This window comes from Seriola aureovittata, chromosome 13 (assembly GCF_021018895.1).
Source record: "Seriola aureovittata isolate HTS-2021-v1 ecotype China chromosome 13, ASM2101889v1, whole genome shotgun sequence".
Lineage (NCBI taxonomy): Eukaryota > Metazoa > Chordata > Actinopteri > Carangiformes > Carangidae > Seriola > Seriola aureovittata.
The window spans coordinates 21,059,965-21,075,103 of NC_079376.1; the positions used below are offsets into that span (position 1 = coordinate 21,059,965).

The 15,139-nt window shown below is 41.3% G+C and overlaps 2 protein-coding genes across 2 annotated transcripts in view; one reads left to right on the plus strand and one right to left on the minus strand.

Annotated features, from left to right (window-relative positions):
• Positions 1-8,282, plus strand: part of rock2a (rho-associated, coiled-coil containing protein kinase 2a) — a 33,470-nt gene extending 25,188 nt beyond the window's left edge. Inside the window, exons 18-32 of the mRNA XM_056393162.1 lie at positions 151-311; positions 558-742; positions 858-927; positions 1,257-1,360; positions 1,576-1,762; positions 1,941-2,034; positions 2,131-2,225; positions 2,465-2,656; positions 2,790-2,958; positions 3,460-3,530; positions 3,631-3,719; positions 3,872-3,950; positions 4,077-4,344; positions 4,486-4,699; positions 6,629-8,282. Of these exons, the coding sequence (XP_056249137.1) occupies positions 151-311; positions 558-742; positions 858-927; positions 1,257-1,360; positions 1,576-1,762; positions 1,941-2,034; positions 2,131-2,225; positions 2,465-2,656; positions 2,790-2,958; positions 3,460-3,530; positions 3,631-3,719; positions 3,872-3,950; positions 4,077-4,344; positions 4,486-4,699; positions 6,629-6,632 (1,982 nt within the window). The 3' untranslated portion in view covers positions 6,633-8,282. The remainder of the gene's footprint in view (positions 1-150; positions 312-557; positions 743-857; positions 928-1,256; positions 1,361-1,575; positions 1,763-1,940; positions 2,035-2,130; positions 2,226-2,464; positions 2,657-2,789; positions 2,959-3,459; positions 3,531-3,630; positions 3,720-3,871; positions 3,951-4,076; positions 4,345-4,485; positions 4,700-6,628) is intronic.
• Positions 8,283-8,372: 90 nt separating this feature from the next.
• Positions 8,373-14,671, minus strand: slc66a3 (solute carrier family 66 member 3). The gene is made up of 7 exons (XM_056393163.1): positions 14,427-14,671; positions 12,014-12,096; positions 11,394-11,463; positions 11,204-11,261; positions 10,703-10,823; positions 9,776-9,817; positions 8,373-8,870 (listed from the first exon to the last, which is right to left on the minus strand). Exons 1-7 carry the CDS (start codon positions 14,570-14,572, stop codon positions 8,770-8,772), a joined length of 621 nt encoding a protein of 206 aa, XP_056249138.1. The 5' UTR covers positions 14,573-14,671; the 3' UTR covers positions 8,373-8,769.
• Between the last annotated feature and the right edge of the window lie 468 nt (positions 14,672-15,139).

Genomic DNA, 15,139 nt, shown 5'->3' on the forward strand with positions numbered 1-15,139 from the left:
AAAAATAGTTAATTTTTTACAAACAAATCACAATTTTCCAGTATGTGTGAGTTCCAGCTGTTCTGTCAGTCTAAGAGTAAAAACCTAAAATAAATCACAGTGGTTTTCTTCACCGCCTCACCACCTTATCTCGTCTTCACACTCATGCAGAGATGGAGCAGAAGCTGGCGGAGGAGCGAGTAGCCAAACTGCGTCTGGAGAACAGGATACTGGAGCTGGAGAAACACAGCAGCATGATGGACTGCGACTACAAACAGGCATTACAGAAACTAGACGAGCTCCGCAGGCATAAGGACCGCCTCACTGAGGAGGCAAGTGTTTATACTCTGTGCAGGAGACCAGTGAAGTGTTTAGATATTAAATGAAATCTAGAGAAACAAATCCTGAAGCTTATGTAACATTGTGTCCATTCTGAGGTGGAGAGGAATAACAGTCATTCAGTTTACAAAGACAGGAAGTGCAGACAGAAGAATAAGAAAGGCAAATTTAACATTATAAACAGTATAAACAGCCAGTCCTCATTTCTCTCTCCTTCTGTATTTTGTCCCTTCTTTCAGGTGAAGAACTTGACATTGAAGATCGAGCAGGAGACCCAGAAACGTACCCTGACTCAAAATGACCTGAAGGCCCAGAACCAGCAACTCAGCACTCTGCGAACCTCAGAGAAGCAGCTCAAACAGGAAACCAATCACCTGCTGGACATTAAACGCAGCTTGGAGAAACAGAACCAAGAGCTGCGCAAGTCAGTGCACATTTCATTATACTCTTTGCATCTTACTCTTTGCTTGCACTCCTACTGTCAAGTTGAGCCAAAACGAGCATGATGAGTAATACAGGTTTTTTGTTTTTGTCCACAGAGAAAGACAAGACACAGACGGGCAAATGAAGGAATTACAGGACCAGTTAGAGGCTGAGCAGTATTTCTCTGTGAGTCTGTAATTCTTCTTTGTTATTATAAATGTTGATGTAAAACGGCACAGTGCAACACATTAACATTCTGTATCTTACTGAGTGTGTGGGCTGTAATGTGCCATCAGAACAACATTCCTCTTATTTCAGTGGCTAATGCACGTTGTTGTGTGCAGTGAACCGCTGCTTAATGGCACTTGAATGATATGTTTCCTTTTATCATAGTTTTATTTTATCGACTCATCTGCACACACTGTATATATCCATTATTGTTATGAAACTGTCTTGCTTCTCTTGTTAATATATTACCTGTGAGTTGTGTTTGACCTGTGTCCTGTGTTTTCCAGACGTTGTATAAGACCCAGGTTCGTGAGCTGAAGGAGGAGTGTGAGGAGAGGAACAAACTCACTAAAGATGTGCAGCAGTCTCTGCAGGAGCTGCAGGAGGAGAGGTGATTCTGCTGTTTGAAAAAATTATTGTTTCCTTTTAAATCCGCTTCAAACGCCGGTGACTAAATCCAAAAGTGCTTTGTGAAACGTGACCAACGGCAAGACAATATAAGGAAGTAGCAGGCAGTTCATTTACACTTATGAACGAGACGTTTATATTCTGTGTTAGTGATTAGTAATTGTTCAGTCTTTGATTTTGTTCTTTAACTTCCTTCAGGGACTCGTTGGCAGCTCAGCTTGAGATCACTCTGACAAAGGCTGACTCAGAGCAGCTGGCACGCTCCATCGCTGAGGAGCAGTACTCAGACCTGGAGAAGGAGAAGATAATGAAGGAGCTGGAACTGAAGGAGATGATGGCCCGCCATCGCCAAGAGCTCGCTGAGAAGGACATCACCATCAGTTCGGTGCGTTGCATTATCCTCTGACTCGTGCTGTCACAGGAACTGTCACACAGCAGTGCATGCTCAAGCATTTTAAAGACACAGTGGAAACAGAAATAAACTTCAGTGTTCAGGTTGGACAACAGGTGGCAGTGGCAGACAGTGTAGACAGTGCTCATAATGAATATCCTGTTGTGTGCAGCTGGAGGAGGCCAACCGCACCCTGACCAGTGACGTTGCCAACCTCGCCAATGAGAAGGAGGAGCTGAACAACAAACTGAGGGAGGCAATAGAAGGTATTTAAACTTCAAACGTTGAAACCAAAATTTTATCACATGCAGATTCTGGTTTTTGGGTTCACATTTCACATTTTTGTTTCGGTGTATTTTCAGAGTCAGATAAATCAAAGGATTGGGAGCAGCAGATCAACCAGATGAAACAGATGTTTGACAAGCAGCTGCAGTCTGAGAGGACACTGAAAACTCAGGTGAGTCTGTGTTAAACTCCAGCAAAGTGACTGCTAATCATATGTATGTAATACTATGTATGTGCTTCACTGTTACATACACTAAGAGAGCAATTTGAGAGGTTTTGTTTTAAAATTAAAAGAGCTCATTTTAGAGAAGACCTGCCCTTTTGATCTGGGTTATTTTCTGGGAAGCGACCCAATCAGATCCTGAAGCTCTCTTACAACCAGACAACTCTGAAACTCACGTCCGTCTGCAGGCCGTCAATAAGCTGGCGGAGATCATGAACAGGAAGGAGGTCCGGGGCGGAGGCAGTCGCCGTGGCAATGACACAGACATGCGGCGAAAGGAGAAGGAGAACAGGAAGCTGCAGCTGGAGCTGAGGTCGGAGAAGGAAAAACTCAACAGCACCATCATCAAATACCAGAGAGAGATCAACGAAATGCAAGCGGTAGGTCACACAAAGTTGACACCAGAATTTTGATTTCTCTTGTCTCTGATGTCAAGTATAATCATTCCCGATCCTCTCCAGTATCTTTGACTGGATCTTGTTTCTTCTGTTGTTTTTTTTTTTTAAATTGTAGCAATTGGCGGATGAGAGCCAGATGCGTATTGAGCTGCAGATGGCTCTGGACAGTAAGGACAGCGATATCGAGCAGCTGAGGAACCTCCTGCAGTCGCTCAGTGTTCAATCAATGGACTCTGCCAGTGTCAGCAGCGGGCCGGAGTTTGATGCTGATGATGCGTTCGCAGGTAAGAGCTTGACCACTGTGTGACACCTTCCCAAACATGTCAGTCTATAAACTTCATATATACAGAATAGATTTGGTGTCATTTAGGGTGACATAAAACTGTGACAGATATGTTTTTGTTTTTGTTTTTTTTTTTTAAATTTGTCGGTTGGACAAGGTTTAACTTTTGAAGGTATTTCTGACTTTAAAAAGATAAGTTTATGTGCTTGCAATAGTTGTGCCACATTTGCAATGTGTATGTGCAAATGTAACAGGAAGTAATTCACCCTCTTGCATAACTAAATCCACTTTCAATATGTAGACATAACTGGTTTAGAGCTGCTATCAGTTAGTCTTAAACAGTTTGTAAAGGTACCCAGCGTTGGTGCACACGAATAAATATCCAGTTCACTCATGTGATGTGAAAGTCAAGCAGCCGTTCATTTAGGAAAACAGCATTCATCTAAATAGAAACTGGCAGATTGTGCTCATATATAATCTTTCATGTCTCATCCTCTCTCAGAAACGAGGCTTGAGGGGTGGCTCTCTCTCCCTGTCAGGAACAACACCAAAAAGTTTGGATGGGAGAGAAAGGTATGAATAAAGGGGGAATGAAGCGGCTTTGGTGGTGCAGAAAAAAAGTACTTTTCCTTGATATACATGTTTTCTCACCATATCTGTTCTGTTGCTGCAGTATGTTGTGGTGAGCAGCAAGAAGATTCTCTTCTACAACAGCGAGCAAGACAGAGAGCAGTCCATTCCCTACATGGTGCTCGATATAGAGTGAGTGAGACACCTCAATCACCAGCTTTAGTTTGTGTGACCATTGTTTCCTGTGGTGGTGTTGGCTTGTGTATTAAGATGCAGCAGTTCACATTAATGCAAGTGATATGTTTTGATAAGGGGATATAACGAGACGAATTTCCATCACACAGCAAACTCTTCCACGTGAGGCCTGTCACTCAAACAGATGTGTACCGTGCTGATGCCAAAGAGATTCCCAGGATATTTCAGGTCTGTCCCAGATCTGCTTTAATGTTTTTTTAATAGACTAATGTATGGTGTTTGATCCATTGTCTAAATTTGTGCTTTTGATAATCAACAAAAGTCCTCCATCCTCATCTTTGATCCTCTCTCCAGATTCTTTATGCCAATGAGGGCGAGAGCAAAAAGGAGCCAGAATTTCCTGTGGAGCCGCTGGCCATTGGAGAGAAGTCCAGCTACATCTGCCACAAGGGCCACGAGTTCATCCCCACGCTCTACCACTTCCCCACCAACTGTGAGGCCTGCACCAAGCCGCTGTGGAACATGTTCAAGCCGCCACCTGCTCTGGAGTGCCGGCGCTGCCACATCAAGTGCCACAAAGACCACATGGATAAGAAGGAGGAGATCATTGCTCCCTGCAAAGGTAGGATGCTTCAGTACATGGTTTTTACCAAAACACTCATCTATGAACTAAGATTGGTGCAGCATTAGTGTAGTTTTAGGGTTTAACATACTATCTTAACATGTTGATACTAACTGAAAATTCTTCCTCTTTTACCACCAGTAAACTACGACGTATCTACAGCCAAGAACCTGCTGCTGCTGGCCGTGTCTCAGGAGGAGCAGCAGAAGTGGGTGAGCCGGCTGGTCAAGAAGATTCCCAAGAAGCCTCCACCACCAGAGCACTTTGCACGCTCCTCGCCACGCGCCTCCATGAAGGTTCAACCCAGCCAGTCCATGAGGAGGCCCAGTCGACAGCTCCCCACCAGCAAGAGCAGGTAGAATCACCGACAGTGGAGCCTGTCCGAACAGGTTTTGCTTTTTAGACAGGCTGTAAAAAACAGGCAAGGCTTTTTTTTTTCAGTATTGGTTTTGTTCTTGTTTGTATTTGTGTTGGATTACACCACAGAACCCACGTCCACTTGCTTTTTAGTGAAACTGAACACAATACGTATATATTGTGTAAGTGATCAGTATTACATTTACTGGCTCTGAGAGGCCAAGCAGTTGATGTAATGATGTAATATACAATTATGATCGCGATGAGATACTTAAATTCACTTTTACTACAGGGCTGTACTTATTTCTACTCCATGTGTTGTGAGTCATATCTGGTTGTTTCAAAGACTATTCCACCATGACAAGTCAGTATTATACTTGTCTTTTCTGGATCATTCGTTATGTTAATAGTCCTGTTTGAATATGCTGAAATTGGCCTCTGTTGGCCTTTGGATGTTTCACTCCAAAAATGCCTTATTGGTCAACCCCTAATAAAAGCCCAGCTACAGTGCATCCAGATAGTAAGAAGGACAAAGGTAGTCTTCATGTTTCTGTACATACAGTATGTAAGATATGGTCAGTGTTGTTGTGTCTCTCAGGTCCTCCCTTTACATAACCTCTCTCTTATATGATAATATAACATTAGCCATCAGAACTGATCTCCCCTTTCAGGTTGCAAGACTTTGGTCTTCAGGACTGGCACTGGGCATTGGATGATATTGACGATGACTGTTCCTCTATTCATTTCTGATGATGGTAACACTGTGTGCAGTGTGTGCTGTGCTGTGCTGTGCAGTGATTTTCCATGCGGCCCTGATTCATAGCAGCCGTCCAAACCGCCGTGATTTTTTTTTTTTTTAAACCCTTGAGATAAAACCTGAACATTAATGAAAGTAAAATCAGTGTTTCAGGACCCTCTGCTGCCTAATTTCTGCCAGTTTGAAAAACATGAGACCCATAAATATAATGTTGTCTTCAGGGTGGTAGCTGACCATCTCAACTACATGAGCATTAACTTTTATATCTGTAAAGCTGCTCAGGATAGACGTGCTGCTCTCTGGTCACATTATCCTGTCAGAAATGTCTCAGCCAACATGACCCTGTGTTCTCTGACCTCAGCCCTCGCAGGTCAAATGGCTTCAAAATGAAAAGAGAAGAATCCAACAGTGGACACTGGTATAAATGATGACTGCCCCAATCTTTTGCTTCTTTCAGCCAGATGTTTCCCTGTAAACCACTAAATTCCTGAATGTGTGTAGGTTTGTTTATTTGCACTGAATGTGGGGACACAGTCCTGGTCTTCAGTTTGTGGTGGTGGTTGTGGTGGGCTGTGTGCACACACATTGGACCCTGTGATATTCTGTATTCCTTGTGAAGGAAACGGCTGCTCACCTGATGACTGGGATCACTTCACCACTGGGTGTCTGAAAGAGAAGCAGAACTATTGATCTTTGTCTTCAGGGTTAAAATAAGACTTATTCACTTTTATACTTTTTCAATAATTTATTTAGGGGCAGAACATGTCTAATTATATCAATTTTGTGCACATGCACTCTTGTGCAAATGAGAATATCTTTTGTGTTTTTAAAATTCTCTTACTTGATCACTGTTTGCAATGAAATTAATTGCAAACACTGAGAGGTAATAAAATGTTATACAACTTTCCCTTTAACACCAGAGCCTGATATATCTGTGACTGGCTTGTTACAAGTGTTTGTATCAGTGTATACAGTGTGTTGGCTCAACCAGAAATCGTAGAACTACAAACTCATTAACTTCGGTCTTCGGTGAAGACTGAAACGTTATATAAGTGAGAACACGTGATGCAGGATTCTTTAGTTCTTGTTGTTTAAATCTTTAATCTTCTTGATGTATCATTTAGGATTTTCTGGGACTAACCCCACCTTTGTTGGTCTCTCTTCTTCCAGTTAACCTTGCTCTGGACTGCGGTGCATCTTGAAGGTGGTGAGATGCGTTTCCTCCTAAATCAAAGACTCGATACAAAGCTCCATCTGCAGATCAGCACACTGAACTCCACACCACTTCTCCACAGCCCACCCTGTCCTGCTTCAGCCTGTGAGAGTTACAAAGTCTTGTTTTCCCTTTTGTTGAACTTTAGCGGTTCGATCTTTCCAGCAAGCTGGATGGCTTGTGAGTATGTTAGCTGAAGTCTTCTCTCGGGCCCTTGACTCGAGCAATTCAGTGTCTCTGGGGGGGAGGGGTGGGCTGGAGTATCTTGTTCGGCTCCGACAGAACATAAGAGAGCTCTTAAGACGGGGATACACTTACCTCAACACTTCTCACCAAGACACACTGTCTGATTGAAGGACCCAACAGGAAAACTCTTGACTCCGCCTTTAAGAATTCTTGTGGCCAAATAAAAAAGGACATTTTTGTGTTTAATGATTGTGAACAATATTAAGGGTTTAATGGGGAACACTACACTCAGAAGATGGTAAATTATGTAATTTGTTGAGTTGACTTCCAGTTGAACTTGATCCCAGTTACAGTATCTGTACTTTGGCTTCTTCTCACATTGATTGTAGCTTCCTGCTTCTCACCACCCTGCTTTCAGGTGCGTGTCCACACGGGTCACAGAAACTTGAATAAGGTACTTGAGCAAATGAGCTGTGACTTCTGGGAAAGTCAGTAAGGCGGAGGAAGGAGTGTGAGATTCCTCCCAGATTTGAGCAAATAATTCCTTGAGTGCCTCTTATTCAGATTTCTGACTCGGCCGCACTCTGAATCACCGGTTTGTCGTTGTATGATCACGGTAACGGTTAGAAGTAAACAGCATCCTGCTCTGAATGGCATTAGACGAAGGGCCAGACATGAGATCCTCAATCATCTTTCAATCCTGCACTGTCAGTTCTGAGGGTTAATGTTTACTGAATTCAAGGGGTGCACCGTTAATGCTTTTCTGATCCGAGCTCGGCTCCTTTGTTTGAATGTACATCTGGGCTTTACCAGAGACGACACACAGGCATTGTATTCTATCCAAATATACTTGACTGAAGCCCCCTGTCATCACCAACTACTCTGAGTGAACTTGCACGTGTTTGCCTTTTCAGGCCTCACACTTGAGTGCTGTCACCCACAGGCCTCCACCTGCTAACAAATGTAGTTTTTAAATCGTTCCTGAACATGAACATGAGGGGAATTAACCCATGAGAAGCAGAAACAATGAAGGTATGCAATCATATCCCATGAGTCAAAATACTGAGCAGCACTATTTCCATTGAAAGTTTTTTTTAAAAGTGTTTGTCCTGATATTTTTGTATTAAAAGTAACCAAACTCTGAGTTTGGGCACATTGTTGTGTGTATGTGGCTTATATAGAACGTAGAGACTAAACTATGTGAGTGTGTGTGTATGTGTGTACTGAGTGCTCTCCTTTAACCAAGAAGCATGTTTTATACATATAAATATACACAGTATATATTTTACATGCCATACAGTGCACATTATATTATTTATACAGCCTTGTCCACTTTGTATTTAAGGGCTCTACATCCAGATTGCATGTTTGCTACCAAACAGCTCTATAATAATAACCACTTCAACAATAAAGACGTGGATGTGCCTTTTGCTTTTGGATTATTTCTGTCTTAAAATATCTGAGCCTTTTACTCTACAGAGGATTTTCATGTATGACACTGGAATGACCACAATGTAAGAAGCTGAAAGGTTTGATTTATTAAATAGTTCAGAAAAAGAACTATATATTTCTAAAAGCTATTCAAAATACTGTATCTTTTTATCCTGAGGAGGAAGATCTCAGATATACTTGGCTGGTGCTGTCCTTTCAAATTATACTACATTTTCTTCCCATACAGTATGAAGAAGATATCTAGTCTCTGGAATGTTATAAAAAGAAATGAGTGGGTATAAAACTGAGGTAAAAACAATATAAAAAGCACATTTTATGGGTAAGTATTACAAAGCGCCTGACATAACCGTTGCGTCAGTTTTGTTTTTCAGTACTGGCTGTGTCCAAAGTAACTGTGTGAACTCTGGTGAGGATCAGCGTGGTGATGTCGCAGTCAGCCCCAGGATTCATCTTTTAAAGCTTAGTCTTCTTTCTTGGTGCTGCTGCTGTGTTTCTGGTAGTAGAGCACGGTGAGCAGCACCCACAGGTTCAGCAAGGTCATGACGATGAACCGCACCATGACTGTGACAGAGGGAGAGTATCATCAGAATAAAGCTGAACTGTCTCTACACTGATTATTGAAGAATCTGCAAGTTCGAAGCTGCTCAAGTGAATTATAAAGAGCTTGAAATAGTCACCAGGTTTCATTTAAGGTTTTATCAATAATGATTCTCTATATAAAATTATGAGACATTCACCTCTGCAGAAAATGTAGCTTCAGATTGAAAAAAGCCAAATTTGTGTTAGACTGAGAAGTGGCTATTTTGACCTGCACACACATTTTATCCCTTGTATGTCTGGTGCACTACACTACTTCCTGTGTGAATGCACAGGAAGTAGTGTAGTGCACTGTACTTTGCATTCATTTGGCCTTTATCAATAACCAGATTCTCTTTGAGCAACCTGGTTCACTTTCACCTGCAATTCTGACAAGATGTTCAGTACTTATAGAAATATTTGGCCTTTTCATTAGAATGGAAACTCTCTTGTTAAACAAAGAAACAGCTAAGGCAAGTCCTGTTTGAGATTTCACACTGCAAATTTACTGTATTTGTTCCTCTGAAAATATGTAAAAGCTACAAACCACATCCCAGAGAAGGTTTTAAAAGTCTATTGTCCAAAACAAAATGAACCTCAGGAGAGCATAGGCATCAGCTTTGACTATTTACATGCTAGAGGCCAGTGACTGAGCAACCAGAGGCTGCCTTTTTATGGACTCTCACTCCTGTCACCTATCAGTGCACACCTGGTTTCCTCTTTGCAGAACACCAGAACCACAAAAAAAAAAAAAAAAAATTAACTTCTGTAAAATCATGACGATTGTTGTTTAGAGATAAATCTTCCTTCTGTAATTTGAAGAGATCATTAAAAATTCTTTTCTGGGATACTACAGATCCCACAGTCATTTGTAATTCAGTCTGACTTACCCTGCATGTCCCCAGTTGTCACTGTGGTGGTGTAGATCCGCGCTGAAACAAAGAGAAAGCCGAGTCAGTGACATCCTCATTATCCAAGAGAGTGTAATATTTAATTAATGAAACGTAGAATTGCTGATTTATTAAATTAAGAGCTAAGTAAATAGTGTGATACATATTCATGAACTGAAACATTACAGTAATAGTACTTTAGGGAGAAGAAGAATGTCTCATAAATTGGTAAAGTATTTCATGACTTCCTCTGCCTCAGTGACGGCGAGGAGTGTTTTCAGGTTGTCTGTCTGTCCCATTCTTCAAATTTGGCACAAACATTGACTTGGACTCAAGAATGAACTGATTAGATTTTGGTCGTCAAAGGTCAAAGTTCAACATCACTGACCACAGCAAAAAATTCATTCGCTGACAAAATTTCACACAAATGTCTAATAGGATAAAGTGATGAAGTGATGACATTTAATATCAAGAAGGTCAAAGGTCAACTTCATTGTAAGATCATTGTTTAACAAAGACACTCCTGGCCATTATTCAATGCTGTAACTCAAGAACAGAAGAATATTTCACATTTGGTTGGATACTGAACTGGTGACACTAATCTTGGGTTCCCACCTTCAACCTGTGGTGATTGTATAGACCCTCTGTGCACTAAATACTGCACATTATATGACTCTGGACAGACATGGATGTAAGCTGCAAACCAGAGCTAAGTATAATATAGTGTTTACAGATTGTTTTTTTTAAATATTTGCACATAAATGACAATTATTCTTGTTCTAATGTGTCAGTAATGGGCTTCCAAAGGAAAAGGTATGACAAATATAACACAGGAAATCCAATGAACAAAAATGACAAAAACTTGCTTCAGAGCCTGGACAGGGAGAGGAAGAGAAGAAACTGGGTTCTCATGTCCAGTGCACTCACCCATACACGTGTAGGTAGCCATACCCCAGGAGAGGGCGCTAACCTGTCCGGCGTCCTTAGATTTCCACAGGCACTGCAGCTGGGCGAATTTACTGGCTGCACTGATGAACGTGCACAGGCTCTGAGAAGAGAGTGGAGGTCAGGCAGGATAGTCAGGAAGTCAGGAGAGATCCTTGTGTAGATTAAGTCCGTACATTATTGCTCACATGATCTCATGACCTGTTTAGTTGAGCTTCATTTCAAAAAGGTTTCAAACACTTTTTGTAGCTAAAAACTTTAAGCGGACAAACACCTGCAGCATTACTTACTTAAATGCAAAAATGTAATTTCGCTCATTAACCAGCAAGGTGTGGGTGTCTTCCTGAGATACACCAGGTGCAATGAGGTCTGGATAAGTTTCTTTTCAAACCTCCACCTCATTACTCCTGACGGATGACATGTCATTCCTTCGATTACTCTCTGACATTTTGTGACTTGAGTGATGTTACACTGATTTATTACCATGGCCAAATCTATGATCCACTTCTCCACAGTGAGGAGCCTCCAGCCTCCGACAAACCTGAACACATTATGTTAAGGCAATAACACGTGACATAAAAAAAAGGTATCAACAAAGGCCAATGGGTCATTAATTTTCTTCAATTTCACATCCAGTGGCATTAGAGAGTGACAGTGTGCAGTGGAAGGATACACCAAGGCGTAGATGAGGCTCTGCCGCAGGCTGCCGCTGTAGTGAAGAATCAGGAGCAGGAGAATGACATCTGAAGACACAGGGCAGGTTATAATAACACAAGAGTTTAGGCCAAATGATCAATGGGCTGCATGTTTCACACGGCTGGGTTTCATTTTTATTTCATGGGGCACTGATATAAGTTTTCACTGTCTCATTAACTTGTTCAGAAGCTAATATTTCTCATTTACAAAACTTTCAAAGACATAAGAAATCTGACTCCTCTGTAGTTCGGATGTAATCTGTCATTGTAGCTCTCACGGGTTACAAACGGAGATCATACTATGACATTCTCACATGACATCGGTTACTGAGCACATCAACCATACACATGATCTATTGATTTACTGTCAAATCCCTATGTATAATAATAAACCATCGGCCAATTTAATGCTCTGCTTTGCTCTAACAAGACAAATCACCGTGTTTGATTTCAATAGACAGAGACTGTGCAGAGAAGCGTGAGGTATTTAGAACTATGTTTGAAAAATAAACGAATCAAGAAGCGAGTTACTACAGTAAATATGAAAAAATGACATATTATCTTACAAAATTATAACTGGCACCTTTTGACAACTCACCTTGAGCAATGAGGATTGGATATTCCAGGTATGTTGGAGGTGGGTAGTCATAGTACATCTGGTACGTTACAAACACAATGAACCTGTAGAGCAGATGGTGTCAGGTCATGACGTTGTATTAAAATGTTCAGCACTGATTCAGATGAAACATTGCTCAACAGCATAAGTAACAAAAACACTCAAAATGCGATGAAGTGAGGAGGATTGTCATTTGCCGTGCCACCCATCCATACAATGCTGAAGCATTTACAGTATGACCGACTCATTGACTGTTGGAGAACCAAACGGTAGCAGTCAATGTTCAAGTCACTCCTTAATGGAAGTGGCTTGGATAAACATGTTCAAACGTGATGAACAAACTGAAGAAGCTAGAACTTCAGCAGTCTCCAGCAAAAGAATTTCTGAGACTCCACAGCAGAAGATCCTGTTTACCAAGCTAACATGCAGCTGGATGCTCGTGCTCACGGACTGTTGATGTGTGTTTCTATGAACAGGCAAAGATGCGGACAAACTTATACAGGGTGAAGTCGAAGATAAATGATGATAAACAATCAGAACGAAATCCAAGATAAAGCTGCACAAGATAATTTCACATGTTAGCAGTGTCAAACTCCTGATTTATCCCCAAATCCTGGAAGGCAGTGGCAAGTGAACTGCACATAGCGTGTTCACGTTCAACAGCCTGAGTACCAGTACCAGTGGTTCTCAAAGTGGGTTCCTGGGACCCCCACTCTTGAGGGGGCTCCTGGGGGTCCCAAGCAAAAGGGGAATGATTTATTTTCACTATAATTTAATAATAAGTAACACAATGACAGGATGTATGAATACTTTGGTCATGGGTTTCAGAAACCTTCTGTAATTAAACATGTAAAAACTAAAATCTTATCAGAATGTGGGCCCTGGGACAAAATCTTCTCAAATGGGGTCCATGGTCTTATTTGTGTCAGTTTAGAGGTCGTGATGTGAAGAAATTTGGGAACCACTGCTTTATTTGCTTATTTGACTTTTACACACATAGGGATCATTAAGTAAGCTATCAATTTCATCAAGGTGTTTCTGAACCAGGACTTTCCACATTACCAGAGCTGGTTTGTAATCGACATAAATGACAGATAGATTTGGCAATATTCAGATTCAGACTTGACCATGTTTGAACAGTTTTTGCTCGTGGACAGGAGGGCTGAATAATTTTACCATCAGAGGTACTGATGAATAAAACTGGACTTCCTGCTGATTTAATGTGGGCTTTTATGCTATATGGGGTAATAAATCATTACTTACTGCCCCTTTAAGATGTGGTCACATAATATGAAAGGAGATTCTTCCCACCAATGACAATGCCAAAGACCAGAGATCCATTAGGGATGACAGGAGTGAATGTGCTCCAATTTAACTAGGGAAGATACTTCTCTGGATAGAAGCCATGCTTTGTAATTTAACCCGATAAAACAAATTTATCACTGCATAAACATCTTACCCAGTGCAGCTTTAAGGCTTGGCTATTTCACTCTAGCATGCACAATGACAGCAAGCTATCGCTCACCAACATAGTGGAGACGTTTAGGACAGTGCAGCTACTGCCAGGCACCGAAGAGGGCCAGAACACTGAGAAATTATACAGCCTTACAGGCTAGTAAACACAAACAACAGTGAATCTATATACATTCAACTTTTAACACAGATTCAATCCACACTTCCTGCTCAATGCATGAGAATTAGTTGAAGAATGAGTCGACTGCACTGATTTAGCATCAGACAGCACAGCTGATTAACACAGATGTTGGGACAAAAAGACCTAACTGAGGCCCTGTGCTCAGTAATCCAACCAAAATCTACAGCTTTGTAAACAAAACACAATTGTTTAGTGTTAAACCTCAGTGGGATTATTTTGTGCGTCAAAACTCAGCCAGTGAGCCCCCTGGAGACAATCTCTGTATGTCCTATTTAGCACTTAGTCTAGAAAATAATGGATATGCTGATGCGACGTGCACACACATTGCCTTCCTTTTACGCCGCCAGGGTAGTAAGGAGGGAGGTATTATTAAATAAGGGGTGGTTCAGATTTATGTAGAATTTACCATTATCTATTAGGGATTCAATAGCTGTTTTATATCACGTTTAAGAATATGTAAATATGTAAACATGTACGCCCAAGGCCCAAGGCCACAATAAATTAGCCATATTTTAAATGGAGTTTGGCGGTGTGGTTGTCTACACCAAGGATGCAGTCGGTGCTGAACAGGAAGAGATCACATTAATATAACACTGAATACGAAGTAAAGTAGAAGTAATTTGCTGCATCAATCCCACTTAATTCTCCCTTCTAATCACCAACTTTAGCACACTTCACACAACAAAAAGGCCTCCATTCATGCCCGCACAACTCAAACAGCTTTTACTAAAAATCCCATACCCGATCAACTCGAGCAGAAGACTGTTGAGGCTGACTCCAGTCGATGACTTCGCTCGCATTAGCACAAAGATCTGCGGGAACTTCAGCACCATGCACACAAACAGTGTGCTGAAGTTGGCCACGTGCAGTAACGTGTCTGACTGCATCCTCTGGATAAAAACCTGGACTTCTGATCACTGGATCTCACAGGATTTCTCACACAACTAGCAGCCAGATGATGCTGCTGCTGCTACGATTTCACTAGTGTAAAGGTGGCATACTTTAGAAGTGACTTCCGTTTGACATTTTTAAAATAAAACTAAGTAAAACCAAATGGCGCCACAGTATGGTACAAAAATAAAACAAATGTTTATCGATAGATAGATAGATAGATACTTTATTCCTCCGCTAGGGAAAATGCATGCGTCCAGTAGCTCATTGTTTATAATAATAAGTTAATATCGAGATAGATTTTTATTTTGAAGGTGGACGTCTCTGATTTCCTTTATGATTCTGTTACCTTGACGCAGGTTCCTGTCAGCCGGCATCCTCTTTCACTTCCGCATACATCCACTGGAAGCTGATTGGCTTGTTGTGCACAAGTTGTGCAAAATTTGAAATTTGTGATGTTCCTCTCTTCCTGCCGTCTCATTTGAATGAATGCACTTCAACATGCGTGAAACTACATTATGAGGCGTAGATAACTTAAGCATACTAAGGTTAAGTAAACTCTT